Source organism: Oryza glaberrima, chromosome 11 (genome assembly GCF_000147395.1).
Source record: "Oryza glaberrima chromosome 11, OglaRS2, whole genome shotgun sequence".
Taxonomy (NCBI): domain Eukaryota; kingdom Viridiplantae; phylum Streptophyta; class Magnoliopsida; order Poales; family Poaceae; genus Oryza; species Oryza glaberrima.
The window spans coordinates 21,645,852-21,665,957 of record NC_068336.1 but is presented as its reverse complement, the minus strand read 5'-3'; the positions used below and the strand labels follow the sequence as shown (position 1 = coordinate 21,665,957).

At 36.6% G+C, this 20,106-nt stretch overlaps 1 protein-coding gene across 3 annotated transcripts; it reads right to left on the bottom strand.

Moving 5' to 3' along the window:
• Positions 1–425: 425 nt before the first annotated feature.
• LOC127755596 (peptidyl-prolyl cis-trans isomerase CYP23) lies at positions 426–5,398 on the bottom strand. 3 transcript variants are annotated; one of them, XM_052281283.1, is made up of 9 exons: positions 5,192–5,398; positions 4,277–4,390; positions 4,043–4,191; positions 3,607–3,679; positions 3,437–3,526; positions 3,040–3,079; positions 2,181–2,263; positions 2,026–2,063; positions 426–716 (listed from the first exon to the last, which is right to left on the bottom strand). In XM_052281283.1, the coding sequence occupies exons 1-8, from the start codon at positions 5,396–5,398 to the stop codon at positions 2,043–2,045; spliced, it is 777 nt and encodes a 258-aa protein (XP_052137243.1). In that variant the 3' UTR covers positions 426–716; positions 2,026–2,042. The 3 variants fall into 3 exon arrangements, with proteins under 3 accessions (XP_052137243.1, XP_052137242.1, XP_052137244.1); XM_052281282.1 differs by having other exon boundaries at positions 426–713; positions 5,192–5,397; XM_052281284.1 differs by lacking the exon at positions 426–716 and adding an exon at positions 732–1,228.
• Between the last annotated feature and the right edge of the window lie 14,708 nt (positions 5,399–20,106).

Sequence of the window (20,106 nt, the reverse complement as noted above, 5' to 3'; positions counted from 1 at the left end):
GTATTATCCCGCAAATGCATCAGTAGTATAAACTCTCACAAAGTCACATGGATGGGATGGTGATTGTGACAAGTACAGTTATCAGTGCAGGCAAGTGAAGATATATATACAGGAAGAAATGGGATTAAGACAAGAATCAATGTATGTAGATGCTGTTATATTAGTAGTTAATTTCATGTCAGGAATGGTTTCTGCAATGTGCCCACATGTTGTGAAAATACTTGGAGGATATCTCTGATGAATCAACTGTGTCAATCAGCAATTGTATCATATATATGCTCTCCAAGTTTCCTTCGTTTTGAAATTTGAAGGATTTGTCTAGTTGGCGATTTGTGATATGTAAGAATCACAAATTCAGAGTGTATTCAGGCCAACAGACAATCTAAAAGGCACATGATCAAATTTTGAGATGTTAGGTGCAGAAATGGAGATGGTAATATACAATATTTTCGTAAAATAAGATACTAGTACAATGTATTTTTTGTAAAAGCAATGACAAATTCAGTATGATGTGTAGTTGTGTACAGATCCAAGTGTGCTGGAAAGATTAACAGAAAAAAAGAAGAGAGAATTATCCACACTTCTATTGAACTGTTACAGCATTTTGCTAGGATAAATGCACACAACATACAAATTCCATTCCAGGGGTTCCCTCGCCATGCTTTCAATACTCAGGCCTCAGCAATCAAGTCAGGGAGAAGCTTGAACCTGTTCTGCTGCATAACAGAGAAAACTGAATACACATGGACAGGCAAGTATGTGCAAAGAATGAAGAAATTCAACTACAAATTTAACTATGCATTCTCTCTTTCTGTAAGGACTGAAATTTTATGATTTTATCCTTGTAGCCAATTGATCAGCAGATCAAGTCAATTTTATGATTTTATCCTTGTAGCCCTTACTACTTGCCAATGAAGTACTGTGCTAAAAGGTCCACGATAGAGTTTTTTTGGGAATACACAAGCGGCGCATCTTTGTATTAAGAGGAATAAAGTTTATGTACAACGGACCCGAAAACTGAAAAAAAGAAGGGGACAGGTTACAGGACACAGAATGGAGCTAAAGGCCTAATCTCTGACTAGATTTTGCGACCGTGGAACCAAGCTAGGAAGAGGCAATCTGGCACCGCTGCATTTACTAACCGCCATAGTTCCGCCTCGGCAGCCATAACCTTCGCCACTTCGACCTAGGGCTTCTGTTGTTGGTTGAAGACCCTGTTATTCCTCTCCTTCCATATTGATGGAGAATGAAGACTTATTGATGGAAGAAATAAGAGATCAAGAAATAACTACTTTCATTTGCATTATCTGCTAACAACGTCGAATCTAACAGTTGAGAGAAGCCATTATCATTCAGTAAAGACTGAGTTATATTACTTATATAGTTCTAGCGAGATTAATCTCTACAGGGTTGATGAGAATAGAGAACCAACAGCCTGCTATCCGATGGTGACTCCCGGATTATCATTAAAACAAGACAGTACTGTACTAACACCTATTAGTCTATAACAAGCATTCGCATGGCACTAACTTTGTTGAAGGTAGCAGAAGTAATTAATCAATGAGGATACTAGCTCACAAGCTCAGTGGTGAGATCAATCATTAAGGAAATACTACAGAGATACAAGATGAAACTACAAGTTCACTTATATGTTATATTTTTGGCGGGCAGCCGAAAGATTGACCGACAAAATTTCATTAAGATTTAGGGAAGATTATTACATGGTTTTGCCATGACATTAAATGTCGAGTTGATGGTGGTTAAATGAAATTTAGCCAAGCTAATTGTTTAAGCGCTACCGAAACTTTTACATGAACAAGATCACTTTTGATTAACCAAAATTAAAGAAAGATACGCTCTCCTGTCTAAAAATTGGCAAACTGATAATCTTCTGACAAACAGGACAAAACTGAAGGCAAGAAAGAATCAATATTATTTGGATATCATTTTCATTCTAAGTTTCCAACTAACAAGTTGCCATTTTGTAAATCATATTCTAATAAAAATCATAAACAAGAAAATCACCTAACATAACTCCAGCATCATGCAAAGCACTTTCTTCTCTGCAAAAACAAACATAAGTTAACTTAGTTGATCACATGAGCTATTTCTTTGGAATCTGCATTGAAGTCATAGCGTAAGAAGTTTTCCCCTTAACATTTCTAGCATAAGATTCTCACCCATCTCTCAACTTCTGATGCTGATTCAGAAAGTCTCCTCCTAAGAATGGACTTTTCTGCTTCACAGCTCTCTAAATCAACATCTGCATAAGATAACAAAATGTCCAGAAATGTGAACACTTCAAATCCGAATTACAAACATCTACATATAAAACTCTGTTTATGCCGGCTCTACACATGTGCACTATAAAATATATGGATAAAATATACTGCATATGGATGTGTTGATATAAAAATATAGAGAAGCATTGGAAAATGTAACATAGAACAGGTCAAAAAATATATATATCAGAGGCCTTAATCAGGACATGCGTAATAAACATGGCATGATAAAAGCGCTAGACAACTTGCAAGTACGGTATCAGAAATCCGAATATGGTAAGACATTTTGGTGATTGGGCAGAGATCAGAATAATTGAACTTAGAATATGGCATGAATTAATACTACTTCATTATTACGTAAAGGTCAGAACTTTAGATGCTAACATTATAGTTTCTTATCACATGACAGGGTTGCTTTATCAGCGTGGTACACACCTATCTAATCTCTATACATACCCAATGCCAACAATATTCAAATTTCCACCTGCCTGTTCCACTACTAGAGCAAATTCAACATTTGAATGGTACAAACTAAAAGCTTGAAATCTAAAAACATATACATTTTATTAAAAATAAATTCTAAAACGTTGTAAAGATGATCTCATCTCAAGGACATGCATTCTAAGGAAACACATAACACTGTATGTCAAACATTATGTGTTACATAATGCTAAATTGCATTTGGTTTGCATTATAAGATTTTAGAAGCACCAAAAGAGATAAAACAAGAAACGTTTAATTCTTTTCAATTCCTTACCATAATAGTATGTTGACAGAATGCTGATACGCTCAATAGGCTGAAAATAACCAAAAAAAAAAATGTTAATGTTTCATTTCATCATTTGTCATGTATGTTAGTACACTTTGACACGAAGTTCAAGAATATAATAGAAGTGATAAGATTGCGTAAGGGTTCAAGTATTTCTAAAGCCATGCGTGTTCAGTGAGCCTGCTTGGACAAAACACACACTAATGAGGCAAAAAAAAAAAGGAATATCTATCTGACCAAAAACTTGAATACATTATTTTAACTACAAACCTTTTACAGAGGATTTGCAGCAGAGAAATCATTATGTGATTTAAGGAAAAACTAAAGGATGTTTTATGCCTACATAAAAGAAAATGCTGTACATTGCAGGTGGACGTATACATACCATTACAAATATGCCTTCTCTACGAGTTGGAAGTTGCTCAAGTTTTCTTAATGTATCATCACCTTTTGTGAGCCTTCCAAATACAGCATACTGAAATTATTATGAATCAATGTTTAATCATTTAAGCACCTGGTATTTAATCATGAACCACTGAAGAAATTGTTGAACACCTGTCCATCAAGGTGTGGTGCATCTCCAAGAAGGATGGAAAAGGAAGAACCACCACTGTTTGGATCAGAGTGCCTTGGAGAAGGGGGGGAAAAGGTGATAGGTGATGTTATATCATTGCAGGCATATGAAAATAAGTGATTTCATAAAAAAATCAAGATAAACGCCAAGGAAATTAGTTCATGATATTTTCTAGGACTACTTTGCCCAATAACTATCGCATTCATTTTGATTTAGACAAATAGACAAATTAACTATGGAATATATAAAGGATCTTCTTCAATACCTATCCTTTTATCAACCTGGTAATCATTGATAAACTTTTGAGGGATTACAGAAGGTACTACATGCTCATGTTGTTTTGGCTATAACCAGAAGGTAGCAAAAGTGATCTGTTAAAACATCAACAATGTATTCACAAATTGACAAAGGAAATACCTTCCCATGGACAGAATCCCCCTGACATGCTTGACAGTACTAAATTCACCAACAACCGATTTCTCTGCTTCCTCTTGCTGCTCATCATTCATGGGGGCAGTTCTACCACCCACAACAGAAGCAACTTGTGCAACAAAACCCTTGTCAACCTGCACCCAGTCATCGACCCTTTACATAATGAAACTGACAAAGTCGTTTAGCAAAAATGAAAGGTTAGCACTAAGAGGTAATTACCCGGAAAAAGTGATTTGTGTTGTAGCACCCAAGCCTCACAAGTTTGTAAATGTGTTCAACTGTCTTAGGAGCAACATGAGGAAAGAAGCCAAACTCAATGTCACCATGAGTTGTCTGCAGATCAAATTGCCTAATCAGAAATAAGAACAGATACTACCAACTTTGGATGCTATAGAACCAATTTTGCCTAGTGTGTATTAGCTGCACCAGGACATTAGCCAAGGCATTTCATAACAAATTGAAAAATAAAATGATGTGATATTATAACACCAATACGAGATATAGAATCTGAAATGGAAGAACATATTCAAAATATTAAGATATCCTGTTATTTTAAATCCTGATTGACGAGATAATTAGCTTCAGCCCTGTCACCGGCTTATATAATAAAGATGCATACTTCCTCTTCCTCGTAAGTGTTCTTGTTCATTTTTAGGAAATCAGAAGTTTGTAGCAACGAATGCCACATGAGACTGGTTGCCTGGTCGGCGTCCTGGCATTCTCCCAATTGCACACTAGGTGGCATACATCTAAATTTTAACCTAATCCTAGTAAAATCTCGCAATAAGCATAGGAACGGACAGTTCAACACTGCCTGCGCATGAGGATTGACACCTTGTACCCCTTGTTTTGCAACATCTAATTGCAACACAACTCTTAAATTTCCAACACAGCACTAAACCAATTCTCCAACAGTCGGACGAATCTGGCGAACAGCAAGAGCAACGGCGTCGGAATTCAGCGTAGATCTTCACTCACAACTCACAATTCCGAAATCTTTGATGAGCCTACGAATCTGACCGTGCCAAAATCCGACTTTTGGCCCCGTTTTCTCCATGAACCCCGGTAAAAACCGCTCCTTTCCTCCCTGATTTAGAACAGCAACTCGGGAAAATGAGGGAGATCGTGGCGAACCTGGAAGACGACGCGGGCGGATCCGAGGTTTGGGTCCGAGGCGTAGAAGCTGGTGGCGCCGTCGGTGGAGGCGGCCGCCGCGATGAGGAGGACCACGGCCGCCGCCGCCGCCGCGGCGTGGCGGAGCAAAGCCGCCATTTTTTTCTTCCCAGTTCCCACCTCCTCTCTCTCTCTCCTCTGGTTTAGCTGCAATTGTGTATACTGCATAACTGAGGAGAGACACAAAGACAAGTGATTTTTTTTTAAAAAAAAATGGTTATCCACAATTTCACAATTTTTGGCAATCTTTTTACATCTCACTTCCCTCTCTTCCCATCACAACCCAAACCTCCAGGGCAGCCGCCAATAGGTGGGGAGAATGGTGTTGACTGACGGGGAAAAGCTCGACGGCGGAGGCCGCTGGCCGACGTGGCTCCCAACAGTCGGGAGCGCGTGCGCGGTGCGGCCTGGTCCTACCTGTAATGGCAATGTCGTCTTTACCTATGCGCATGAGGGCTGGGGCTTCCGCCTTGTCACCTTGGGCAAGCTCCTATCCCGGCCCCCAAGCTCAAAGCCACCCCCGCCGAGCTGCTCAAAAGCCGATGTGTTCAGATGTCTCTGAGCTCTGCCTCTCCTTCGTGGAGGAGCATTGGTGGCTCTACCGCATCGTCTTTTAGGTCAATTCCATCTTCGCGCCGCCTTCCACTATCAAGCTTCTCGACAGCTGCAAGCCTTCTCCCCGCCCATCGCTAGTTGTCGTCGTCAGGGTTCTACCTACCGCCGCCGCCCAACGGCCGCTGCCCTTCTCCCTATCGGTCGCCAGCCACCACACACCTCTTCCGTGACTCAACATCCAACGTCCTCTTCATGCGCACGGACGCTCATGGAGCCAGTGGTGCTCGGGATCGTGCTCAGGTATCACAATGTACTCCATCTCCCGTCTCTTAGAGATTTTCTCGCCAATCCCAATGGTGTGGCTGACACGCGACCATGACCGAGAGAGGGAAGAGCGCGTGCGCTGCGTGGTTCCGGTCTGCGGCGGCATGCGGAGGAAGAGATGCGACATGAGCCATTGGATCTCATGATCGTACGATTTAGTATTGCGTATATATGTCAGGGTTGGAGTCACCGTCACCACTATGCTTTTTTTTAATTATATTAGTAAGTATAGATTATTCCTTCCGTCCCATTTTAAGTACAGTTGTGGGTTTTTTTGTCCAACGTTTGACCGTCTGTATTATTTAAATTTTTTTATGATTAGTATTTTTATTATTTTAGATGATAAAACATGAATACTTATTTTCTTAAGTTTTTCATAAAATTTTCAAATAAAACGGATGGTCAAACGTTGAACACTTCAACGTAAACTCACAAAATAGGATGGAGGAGTATGTGCTAATTTACCGTTCTGATTTACTTGTCGAGGGAAAAGGTTCCCAACACCCTTAGCTTCAAACTCACCCGAGTTCTTCTGCCTCCATCCAAGCTCAAGCCAATTAGCCAAACATTGAATTCAACATGAACCCGGGTTCCAATAACAAGTTGGAAAACTGTCCTAAAATTCCAACTGATGTTTTTGCAAGGCATTCTTCCATGGGCCCTTGGAGCCCAACGGGCCGAGCCGGCCCAAATCCTTCTCTCTTAAAGCCGAACCTGATCTCGTCACTCATTGAAACTAGCAGCTCTTCACCGTCAGCAACAACAGCATATCATTCATTATTTTTGTCTTATTTTTCTCCTCTTTTTTTGCAGTGAAATTAAAGCTTCTCGATTTCGTCTTCTTTTTGGCCATCTCTCCTTTGGCCTTTTGGCAACCTAGGTAGCCTCTCGATCGATCGTCATGGCGTAGAAATCATTTCCATGTGTTGTACACGGTGCATCATTTGTCTGCACTCGCGGTAGAGTACACACGTACATACGTATACATGTATTTTATGTTTGTATGTATGTATTGTGTATACCTCCTTTTGGTTTTTGGTCAAAATTAAATGATTTGTTTGTACGTCCTTGCACAAAAAATAAAGCCATTCACGTACCTGACATGCATATTCTTCCTAGTATGATGATGTGTGTACGTGTATATATGCTTTAACTTTGGAGAAGAAATATTTGTAACGAATTTTAGTTTTAAAAAAACTATGGGTTTGTTTAGTTTGGAGGTAATTTTTACCCTACTAAAATTTGGTTACTTAGTAAGTCTTGACACTATCAAATTTGATTGTAGCATATAATTTGAACTAGTATGAACAAACATTGGTAGCAAACCAAATATTTGTTTGATTTTAGATAATGGAATAGAATATCCCGGTCTTTGCTCAACGACAGCAAGCATATCATTTTGCTTAATATTCGTTTGATACTACTGAAGTTGCCAAAATTTTATTCATGCAGAAATTGGCTCCAAAACCAAACATGCCTTACATATCTTGCGGATTTTCAAGCGTAACTTGGCGTGCAGATAATTTTTATAATTAAGTTCAATTAGATTTGATATACACTCTTGCTTGTGTGTTCTCTACAAGTACATTTTATTTTGTAATATAATAGCTATATACATAATTAATCATCATCGTTCAGTGTCAAATAAGTTGATTCTTTGTGTGCCTTTCTGTATGTTTTTATCAGTACTTATTAGCCAAAATTTAAATTTTTAATCTAAAATTTAAAGTTGATTTTAGGGTTTTTCATCGTAGTTTATTTTTTAGCATTTGTTTTTAGATCGTTAAGAAAATGAATATAAAAATTTTATTCATAAATTATTTTTCATTTTTCATTTACAGATATGTTGTTTTGCTTTTTTTTTTCTCCAATATGCCAAACAATGGGACTATATACAGATATGTAAGCGGGCCGACCCACAAATCTACTTATTTGTCAATAAGTGGTAATCCGCGGGTTTTCGCGTCGTAGTCTGGCTTGCTGCACCTAGAGATATAAGTGGGTCGATCCATAAACTCATTTATAGATCAAATTAATAGGTAACCCACGGGCTATCCACTAATTTTGCCTATAAGCAGCTTAGCCTGCTTACAGCATGTATATTTTTATTGATTGATTTTGCATGTATATATGAATGCATGGTATATGATGCATGAGCACAAATGTATATGGTTGCAATGCATGGTCAGATAATCTATGTCATGTAGCATGATGATGTACACGTATGTACTTTTGGGGCTACCCTCTGTGGTCCACGGTATGACGAATGGAGAAGTCCAGAAAACGAAAAATGGACGCTTAAATTAGTACGTTACACAAGTATATACCAAAAAATGCATGTTTGCATTGTGTGAAGGAATTTCAGACTTTTTTCAGGGTGAAATGATATATCAATATATGTGTTCAGTCATATGCCTGGTCCCAAAATTGGAAAACTAAATATTTTACCATGCCTAGCTAGGCTTCTTCACTTGTTAATTTGTTTGTTTGTGCAAGTGCACTCCAATCATCAGCAGTGCATGCCTTCATAATTAATTTACAGTCTAGATTGCATGCATTGCTAGCTACTTTCTGGTTTCAAATTGATATGTAAAGATGCATTATATAATCCTGTTATGTGAATACATCATCTGTGGTGTGCATGTTTACATTTGGGGCCACTTCATATAAAGTCCAGGATGATGTGACCAAATGGAACACTCCAAATAGGGGAAAAGGGTGGTTATAGGCTATACGGCCAGCAATTTTGGAAGGAAATAAATGTAAACCATAATTGTTTAACAAAGGCCTCTTAGAGGAAAACACTTTTGCTACATCCTCACACATGTCGACGTTGAAAGAACATCCTAAATTTTCATTAAATGTCCAAGAACTTCGATGTGACAATGCGCATAAGAAAAGGAAAAGGGGAAAGGTAATCTAGTTCCTCCGCGTCGTCGATCAAATTTTTCGTGAGTACATGATGCAGTGTAAACCTATAGCCCTTTATAAATGGACAAATTATTCCTTCTCTCACCCTCTCTCACCATATGAATTGAGCATCCATAATAATGCAACAAAAAAGCTACTGACCAACTGTTTTTGGAATTTCTTGGACACTGGAGGGATAGGATCAATTTGGCCACTTTTTCCCCAGAGGCATTTGTGCCCTTGCTTGTGTGGGCCCCCAGCTGCTTGCACACCTTGCATCATGCATCCTTTCACCATTTGAAACCCATGAGCATTTTGGCATGCTTTGAGGTGTTCTTGATCTCTAAGCAATCTCCCTTTTTTTTTTCCTCTTTACTTGCCTTGCCAAACTACAAGACCTACTCTTCTTCTCTCTTAGTTACATGGAAAAGACAGGCCAGGGGGTGCCTAGGCTATTAGGTGTGTGCCTTGTGCACTCTATGGTCCTTAGTTGTCATGACCCCAAGAATGGGCTCAAAAGACTTTAGGGAGAAAAAAGGTGCCATGGAGTGTAGTACTAGCTACTTGTACGTTGTTTTTAGTGGGATCAAGCCTCTTTGATTTTATTTTTTTCCGAAATGGAGTGGCAGCATGCTGCGTGTATCAACAAATTTGAAAGCAAAAATAATGTCCTTATTTGTGAAACTTAATTTTCACTTAAGAGTAGTACATACTTAAGACATGTTCAAGATATATATAGGAATAATAAAATTAAAAATCTTGTAAATATAATGGCACACAACGTTATCTTAAAAAAAATGCTCCAACACTTGAATAAGAAAGAGAAAAAAATATGTTTAAAACTTATCTAGAAAAGCAAAGAAAGGGTGAGTCAGATCAAATGCGGGTAAAACTCACGAAATTGTAAAAATCTCTCTGTGTGTGTGAGAGAGAGAGAGGGGTAGATACAAAGAGAGAGATATAGATTTGGAACTATCCATGAAAATTTTCATGATCTCACCTCATTTTCGATTTCCACCAAACCATATATAGGGGAAAATAACCAAAAGAGAATGAGGAAACATTTCTCCATTTTTTTTTACTGAAAGTATTATAGGGGAGGCTCTCATCGTCAAATTTATTAAAAGATATTATATGTGTGTGCATGTATTCTAGTGACGGTTAGTTAAAAAAATTATGTACAAAGATTACAACAATATTCCTCCATTTCGAATATTAAAGAAAATATTTTGTTTGGATTAATACATGCAATTCTCCCTTTTCTTTTCTCATTTTTCCTTTGATCCAAACTGGTTCTAATGAAGTATTACTTAATAATATTTTTAGGAGAGTACTAGCTACTTAATATTAGCCTTTTTTAGGAATTGTTTTTTTTAAAATACCTTATGAATCACTTGAAGTTTGACATTTCACCCTATAAATCATTTTGTTGCAAATATTTACCCCATACTTCTTGTTGTTGTTGTCGTCGTCAGTCCACACATGTTTAACTCAATCAACATGTTTTTTTACCAAAACTAAACATTTATAGAAGTACACTTTTCTTGGAGATTCCACTAATAGAATTGTTGTTGAGAGCTTAAACATTATCGTACCGAGTTTTGCTATATGTATAAAAAGTTTAATAAAACATGAAGAATAAGTCTAATGCAAGCACTTGGATAAAATTGATTCGGCTAACTTAACTTGTGGTTACTCTACATCAGCGATAAAATGTCTTATTCGGTTAAGTAGGTGCGCAATTGGGTGGTTTTTATAATAAAACCGAGGAGGTGGGGGTGGATATTTGTAACAAAAATAACTTAATTATGGAATGAAATATCAAATTTTAAATGATTTATGGGTGGTTTTCCTTTTATTTTAGGAAATATTAGCGTGGTTAATATGCGTAGACATATTTGGTCAATAACCAGCAGTGAATTTGTGTTCATGAATTGAAAGGCAAGCTGGGTAAGACACTCAGCTCGTGTCATCATCATTACCAGTCAAAGTGACTTAAGACTGCACTTACGTGCGTACTCTTTAACTGCGGCACACCTAATTAATTCGCATTAACCAGTCAAAGAAAATTGAGAATATCTCTTTAAGCTGGTTGATTAGCTAATATTTTTTTTACCCTGCTGTCAAGTGTGCATATATATATGCACGCTGACACGCAGTCAAAACATACCAACAATTAAAATGTTGTATATTGGCCTCTGTCAATACTCAAGCTAGTCACTGTCATTAACCGGTCAAAAGTGAATTAAGAGTGACACTCACGCACTAGTTAATGCTCCTATAGCCCGCCAAGCCGCCGGCAAGATATTAATATAATGTTGAACTTTTTTCATAATTGTCGGTCTTTCCAAGGCTGACACTTGTCATGATCTATCATGATGCTCAGTAAGAATGGATTATTGGCACAAAATTGTTTTCTAATTATTTATGCCGCACTTCGGAAAGTGCATTTTTTCAAAAAAAAAAGTCAACATCTGCATTTTTCTAGACTTTGTTTTAAGCTATATGTTAGATTTATCTTTTTTTAACGGAAAGATTTCATTAAAAAATTAAATTACAACCGATCTCTGCAACTATTTGTTAGATTTATGATATATTATATTTAATTCTTTCATATATAAAAGGAAGATAACTCATCGACCTTCTGCCTTCATCCACATTTCTCTAGTATTATAAAAATTGAAGATATTTTTTGTTGGTACTTCGATAAGTTATCCGTGTTTGAGTCAGTTTTTAAGTTCGTTCGTTTTTGAAATACAGTTCCGTATTTGAGTCGGTTTCTAAGTTCGTTCGCTTTTGGAAATATAGAAGGAGTTGTACAAGAAATCTGTTTAAAAAAACCCGCATGCTAGCTTGAGACAATTGGACACTTAATTGCAGCTCATGATTATATATATATATATATATATATATATATATATATATATATATATATATATATATATATATATATATGTGTATATATATATATATAAGAGAATTCCAACAATAAATTTCACCCTAACTAAACCGTATAACAATAATTAGATTAAAATAGTCTTCACCCGTTGTAACGCATGCACGGGTATTTTTTTTAGTCATCTAAAAAATTAGGCCCCAGTGCATTACCATTGTTACACGGACAAATTACTCCGTCTAGTTGCAAGAACATGTACCATTCTAGACGCAAGATTAAAAAATTATGAGCATCAATATATTTTAAAATATTTGACATGATGTTAACATGTGTAGGTTTTTCACCTCGATCAAAGGCACCTTCATAATCTTACAATTTCATCATAGTTTACATTTGCATTCATTTACATCAGTCATCGTTTAAAGTTGCATTAATTAGGAGATTTAAATTGATCTCTGAATAAGTTAGTATACCTCTTCATTTTTTCTGTTTTGGACATCGATGTCTAACGACATGCTTTGATCAGGACGGAACAGTTAAAACCATCCAGGATGCATCATATTTACGCCATGCATTTTCAATTTAATTACCACCACGCATGAATAAATGATTGTGACTAGCCGGCTTTGCTACAAGATTAAACCTAAGCTTGTTTTTTTAATAATGACCTGAGCTTATATATGAAAGCTCCTAATATCTGATGTGACGGTGGCCGTGGAAAGAGAGGTTTCATGAATGATTGCGTTTAATTTTTTTTTCCACGACCGAAAGTATTGACGCTGTGTTGAACGGTGTGGATCATCACCCATCTCTGATGGAGATGGCACATTGGAGATCATCAGAGTGATCACTAGTCAAGAGCTAGCAGCAGGAACAGAAGAACACACACACGAAAGTGGTACCAGCCATCTATTTTCTATATAAAAGGGGGAAGAGAAGGAGTCTCGGAGACGCGTGCATGGATAGATGAGTTCTTAGCTAACTGTAAGACACGTAGCTTTCTCCCTGATTTTGACATGCATATGTGTAGTTTAAGTGGTTCACATTTTTTGGTCATCATGGTTTTTTGTTTGTTGACGATGTCAAACTGTTCTATTAACCACTAGATTGGCTTTGAGATCGGCGGTATGGTCTAAAGGTTTGCTTTGAGATTCGTTATTAATTATATGGTTTATTTTCTGGGAGCTAAGTAAATGGAACTGATCATGGTGGATAGTGACTGCATATACATGTTTCCTTCTACATGACACAACATGAGATAATTAGTAGCCGGTCGCTTCAAACTTTACCTTCCAAGCTTTACCGAAGAATACTTAGGGAGTGCATGCATCGAGACAATATTTGTGCATGTCTACGGGAAGATAATCTAGTCTTGATTAACACGTGTTATATATTAACTTATTTTGACCCATAGCAAGTTTTCTTACCCTAGCTAGTAGCTATCTATTTTGACACATGTCCTTGATCGATCCTAGATGAATGAAGCACCGGTCAAGATGTACTACATACACACGCACATGCACACCAAAACAAAATGAAATGTTTCTAATCAATAGGAAAAAAAGGTTTTCCATTGGTCAACCTCTTTAGCTCTAGTTTGGGTTTGATTTACACCCTATAATGTAATACCCAGTGGTTAATTAAATCCGTTGCAAATTATGTCCATATAACTGTTCAAGCGAGCATTTCTTTTGGGGCGCCACTCCATCTATCAATTCTTTTACACATGCCATCCTCATGATTAAATTAATTAATTGTAGAATTCTCGCATGCATGCATGATTTCCTTTCATGCATCGATCATCAAATCGCATTGGCCCACACACCATGTGAAATGCCAAATCACTCAATAGGCTCACAACCATCCTTGGACATGATTTGCATTTTTTATAGTAAAGACATTTTCTAAATTAAACAATATCAAATAAATTAAACCTGAACTAGGATTGATAGACTAAAATTAGACTTTCCTTATATCTAATTAAACAAGTTAAACTATTCATATCCTCACAATCAAAAGATTAAATACCTTCTTGGAACTGGTTCGTATCCTCTACCATAATGGTACTACCATTATAAACACTAACATGTGGGGTAATAGAATAGTGTGACCCACGTAACAGTGATTTTGGAATTTTGCATATGGATTTTTTTGCTAGATTTTAATCAATTGATTTAATAAAAAACCCTGCAAAATTCGAAGAGGTCTAAACTTAAACTACTCATTCAAGCATTAACTGTAATTAACCATGCACATATAGTAACAGCTTCTAGCTGCGTCAATTGCGTCCCTCTCCTTCTCTCTCTTCAGATTCCATTTCAATATATATATACACTATGGCACATGTGGGAAATAAGGCTGCCAAACTCTCTTGCAAGTGGCAAGCCCTTATTAGCAGGGAAGCAACAGCAGCCAATCCAAAGGCCCTAGTCGCCAAAGAGACTGGTTCCGTTCAGTTCATCGCCGTAGAAAAGGCAACAGCGAAAGCGTCACCCCCTTCTTCCCCGTTTTGAGTGGCTGCCAATAGACCTCTGGTTGCTGTCAATGGCGGAAACCCCCCCCCCCCCCCCCCTAAAGGTTGCAATCTTCATGCATGCGGTGATCTGCTGAAGCTAGCACCACCGGCGCCGGCCGCCTGTCGGTGTCACGCGCAGCTAGCGAATAGCGATAACACATATATACCGACGGGGTCGTGGCTATACTTGTTGATATATCTTTTTCTCCGCAGCAATGCGCGGGGTGTTTTAAAAGTAACCCTTGGCACGTCGCCCGTTGTGGACAGTCGTTAGAACAGTTTCCCCATCGTGGCAATGGTGTTGTCACTAGGACATCTCTCTAAGGATTGTTCTTAATTAGCGCGTGAGCTTTTACTTCGTGTAGAGAAGTTTGGGGTGCTAGCTCAAAACGGGGTTTGCTGCACGTTGTGTGATGTGAAAGGTGGCTTTGTTAGGGTGTGGCTGCGTATGGAGGGTGTTGCCTAACTAGAAAGGTTTTGCTTGGGTTTGCAGTTTTTTTAGGTTGACCAAGATAGGTATCGTGGCTTGTTTTAGTGGTAGGGTTACTTAGTTTAGCACATGAGAAGATTGATAACCAACTTTACCCTACTCATTTACATGCAGCATGTACGTGTGTGTATGCATATAGCTGCATGTGCATATATATCTAATTTTTTGAATCAATTAATTCGTTATTTTGTTGATACCAAAGTTATCTTAACTTTTAAAGGAAGCTAAAATATATTTAACCTGACTAGCTGAATGTCGTGCTTTGCAACGGATGAAAGAAAATATACTATAATATTATATAAAATAAATAAATATATGTTTTCCACAAAATATGGTGTTCCTATCATGTTGCTCTACGAAATATTTATCTTAATTTGATTTTACATGTAATTATCCATTTAGATTTGATTGTCTTTTAATATTATGAAGTTGGAAAGGTAATTTGCAAAAATTACAAATAAAGTAGGTGAGGTGGCAGATTAACAACCACCACGACTACTTTCTTTTAAATACTAATATAGATTATCCACTAACCATGCTTTCCAGGTGGTAATAATTAGTTCATGCCCTCCCTCTAAATAATTAAGCGTCCCAACTGGGATTTCAATAGAAATTTAGTGAGATCAACGATGTATCATTGGTGTTTCATTGGTGTTTCTATCTCTTTCAATGCGGGTTGATTAGGGGACACATTTATATATGTGAGCGCGTTGAGAACTGAACACAAGTTCTCTACTTAACTTGGTTATCAAATAATTAGAAAAAAGTTTGAGCGTGTTGAGAATTGAACACAAGATTATATTGAGGTCAAAATCATAAACTCATCACCACTACACTATCAAGTTCATTTCTTCTCTACTGTGTAATTAAACTTTTGTTATAGTGTGCCAATAAAAAGGAATAGGGTTAAAGCTGGCCTTCTACCAAATATTCTCATATTTGTTTCATCATATAATTGTTTAACATTGTGTAACGTACTAAAATCAATAGATAATTCGGAATGATATATATGCTGTCTACCTCAGGTTGATCCAGGAAGATAATCATAATTAGACGACCACGACGTGAGATATCTTCAAAACCTTGGAGACGCGTGAGTACGCGTTAGACAAAATGAAAACTTAATTACCATGTGCTCGTAAACGTTAGCATCACGAGGACTAAGATTCAATTACGCTCATGTACTCTCCCTTTGACTATTTCAACTTAAAATTGATGTTTTCTCTAACTTAGTACTTAATTAACTAGTAATTTAATAACATTAACATATACTCCCTCTATCCAACTGAATAAGGCGTGATCAAATTTAACTCGGTCTCCTTAAATTTTTTATATACTATAATGTTTATAGCAACAATATAATAATCATATGAGAGCAAATTCAAATGTTAATATAATAATATTATTTTTATCAAATAAAATTTAATTTATAATAAATTATTTTTTGTTCAAATGCTTAAAGAGCTAAATCTTATTCCGTGGGATGAAGGGAGTAATAGTTTATCTAAATAAAGATCAGTTGAAGTTTCTCACTTTATACATAATGCATCATGTACGTAATTAAACCGAGCTCTGTGATGAAAATTGTGCAGTAGAATTTAATTCCTTTAATTTCATTTGGCCTCTCCTTTTTGGAGTTCGAGGTAAATGTACGCAAGGCGAAATCATCCATGGTACAAGTAGCAGAGGAACAAAAACGGCAGGCAGTACAGAGTACACTGTCAAATTCTACCCTTTTTGGGAATGAAACCCCATCAAATTTCCATCGTGGAGAAAAGGGCTCTGTGCCTCTGGTGCCTGTCCCTTTTGCCTATCACAGGATAAAAAAGGCAAGGACCACACAGCAACTACTAGTGTAAGGTTGGCATACAAAGCTGCAAATTCAATTGCCCCAATTTACTACTACTAGCATTGAAGTATATAATTAAAACCCCACATTAATGTGGGTAAACTTTTTGCGCACATAAACGCAAATTATTCTCGAGAGGAAGAACCAACAAAATAAACGTTGGAAAAACAAACCCGCTTAATAAAAAGAACCAGTTATGTAAAAAATTCAAAAAGGACGTACGTGCGGAGATTGGTTATGTGGAATTAGCGATTGAAGATGTGCGTCGTGGTTATTGCAATGCAACCTTTTTGGAGTTAATGTTAATATCTTTACCTGGCAGTTGATTGAACTTAACAAAGTTTGACTAGGAAAAATATCAAATGACCTATAATATGAAATGGATGAAGTATTTTGCAATGGATCACATTATACTAGTGTATAGTGATGGGGTTGGGGAGGAGCTGCATGGTACACCTAGCCTGAGAACCAAATATGATGGTGAGACACTGAGTCAGTACTTCTGTACTGCCTTTTGCTCCATCCAAAATGTTTTGGCTCGAGAGAAGTGTACACAATTTACGAGAGTAACACCAGCTATCAAAGTACTCCTAAGTATTCACTTGCATCATGTATGAGCTAAGCTTCACCATCGCTTTCAACTAACGAGGGGTAAAGTGGTTAGTTTCATCGGTTAATCAAACAACATTGGAGAAGCTGTAACTCTCGTAGATATATTTGTTCTATTGGCAAAGCCTGATACACACTCAAATGAGTTGTGTTGAACCTCTCTTCTCTCTGTAAAAAACAAACAATTTCTAGATTTTAATTTTTCTCTCAAAATAGTTGTTTTTCTCTCTTTTACCTATCCTCTATTCGTAAAATGAGAAGTTTTATCACTTTAATACTCCTTACCTACTCAACCACCAACTACTTTTCTATTAATGATTTTGGTCGTTTTTCCTCCTACTAAAGTTGTCTTGGAATAAGAGATGCTTTTATTTTGGAATATACACAGGGACTACATGTGTCTAGGAGAAGCTGATGACATTGTCCATTACTAGTACAGTAGTACTTAAGCTTTTCCTCTTGTTCATTATAAAATACTTTCTAAAATTATTGAAAACGAAATATTATTTTAGCCTTTCTTACTAGCATACTTTGTATAAATTCTGAAAAAAAAGGCTTGAATATATGAAATATATAGACAAGCTTGGATTTATTCTATATTTCTTGATGGCTCAAAAATGAAGAAAAAAAGAGGGGAGAAATCTTCATCCAGTCTCTTATGGGTGACTGCTACATATTCAATAAGAGTTTGGCCTAAGGAACCATTGTTTAAGTCGGTGTTAATCATATCTTTTTCATTGGAATATATCTCGTAAGGTTCCTATTGCATGATTAAAAATACATCTTCCCACTGCCACAATTGATAATGTAAATATTCCATTATGGCTTGACGAACTGTTAATTGTGACTATTAATACTATGCATATGTTGTATGTTGTCGTATAGCTCTTTGAACTTCTATTTAACGCCTTCTATCCCTTTGCGGCTTTTCAATCGCAAGACTGGGATAGAGGGTTTTCCTTTTGCTCCCATGTAACCCTCCTTCGTAGGTAATGTTATTCATTCCTATCTTTTATACCACTTATTTTCATAAGTATTTCTCATGGAGTTCAATCTCCCCCTCTGATCTCCTTTCATTTTCTTTGCTTTCAATACTCTGGAAAATCTCTTTTAATATCCCATGGAAAGTCTCATCTAGACCAATATTGTATATTTAAATTTGTGTCACTAGCATGCTGTTTGTGCGTTACATGGGATTTTAATTAAAGCAAATTATCATTAATCAGTTATTACCATCTTTTCTGTATATATCATTTCTTAATTGCTGCATATATTTGTTACTGACATGTGAATCCTTTGACCTTACAATATACTTTTTCCTCCCCACAGAAAGTAAAGAGTTGTTAGGGGTGGTTGACATGTGAGCCCTCTAGCCCCACCTGTCTTTTATCTTTTATGCTCTCAAAAAAGTAGGGAGTTAGTGGTGCCACCACCACTTCCTCCTTTTCAGAGAGTATCGATATGGAAAACAGGGTCTAGTATGTATGATATTTTGCCATGTTGGAGATCGATCGATCTATAAGATGATTTAAGATAGTTTTAAGCTTCTTACTCATATTTATATTTTTCTTCTACTAAAGTTTGACAATTTACATTTAACCATAATATCATAGCATAGCCATCTCGATGTTTTCATTGAAACATTTTTAGACACACACATGCCGTTTCCTTCCCAATCAAAATAAAATTCTACCAAAGTATTTTGTTGATACTTATGCAGGGAAAAATAAACACATCAATTGTTAGATCAAACATATGTTTCGATTCATTGATGTAAGATATCCAGCCACAAAAATATCAATTAATTCACCAGCTTTCATTCTCTTGTAAAAAAATATTAACTCTTTGATGGGAGATATGAAGTTGAACAGTAAAAACTGCAATAAATAAATGCAAACCTTATGCATATAAATTCTAACATTTAATTTAACAAATACCTACCAATTATATATATCCCTAACATTAATACATAAACACCATGTATATGTGTTTAATGTTAGAGATACAGGTGGTGATGTGTAATTTTGTCTATAACTATTAATGTTAGGGATACGTCTACTTTGTATTTTGTTTGATAGCATCTTTGACCGTACGTTCAAGAGATGTAGGTAAATTAAATGTTTGAGTTATATCTTGTTTGTATTTTTACTGATTGATATCTTTGACGGTACATTTAAGATATGTAGATTTTTAGTGTTGGAGATACAATTGTTATATATTTAAATTCATTCATGACTAGAGATACGATTAACCAGATATATTCATCCATAGAGATTAGTGGGTATATTTGGTTGATCACATCTGCAGCCATCAAAGAATTTAAAGATATAACAGTTATATCACCAACATTAAAAGCCTACATCTTCTTAAGCATATCTTTAAAGATACACAATCCAGCAAAAAAAAATACAAACAAGACGTATCTCCAACATTTAATTTACCTACATCTTTTAAACGTATCGTTAAAGATATCCTCTGACAAAAATACATACCAGACGTGTATCTCCAACATTAATAGTTGCACACGAAATCCAAAAATACACAAATCACCCCCCTCCCCTACATCTCCAACATTAATAGATGAATTTCCCTCACATCTCCCATGTGTGCATGCATCTTTTTTGTTGTTGTTGTTGGTTGTATGGTTTTTGGTATTAGGCTAAAACTGTGGTTAAATCAGTGGTATAAAAAGGGGTAGAGGGAGGGTGGCCTCCATCAGTCACCACAA

What these genes read in the sequence shown, in the direction of transcription:
- LOC127755596 (XM_052281283.1), bottom strand. Translation starts at nt 5,398, where the DNA reads ATGCAGTATACACAATTGCAGCTAAACCAGAGGAGAGAGAGAGAGGAG. An exon ending in TCTGTCAACATACTATTATG is followed by an intron (nt 2,264 to 3,039) that starts GTAAGGAATTGA and finishes TATCTTATGCAG; the next exon opens with ATGTTGATTTAGAGAGCTGT. An exon ending in CATCAGAAGTTGAGAGATGG is followed by an intron (nt 2,064 to 2,180) that starts GTGAGAATCTTA and finishes TTGTTTTTGCAG; the next exon opens with AGAAGAAAGTGCTTTGCATG.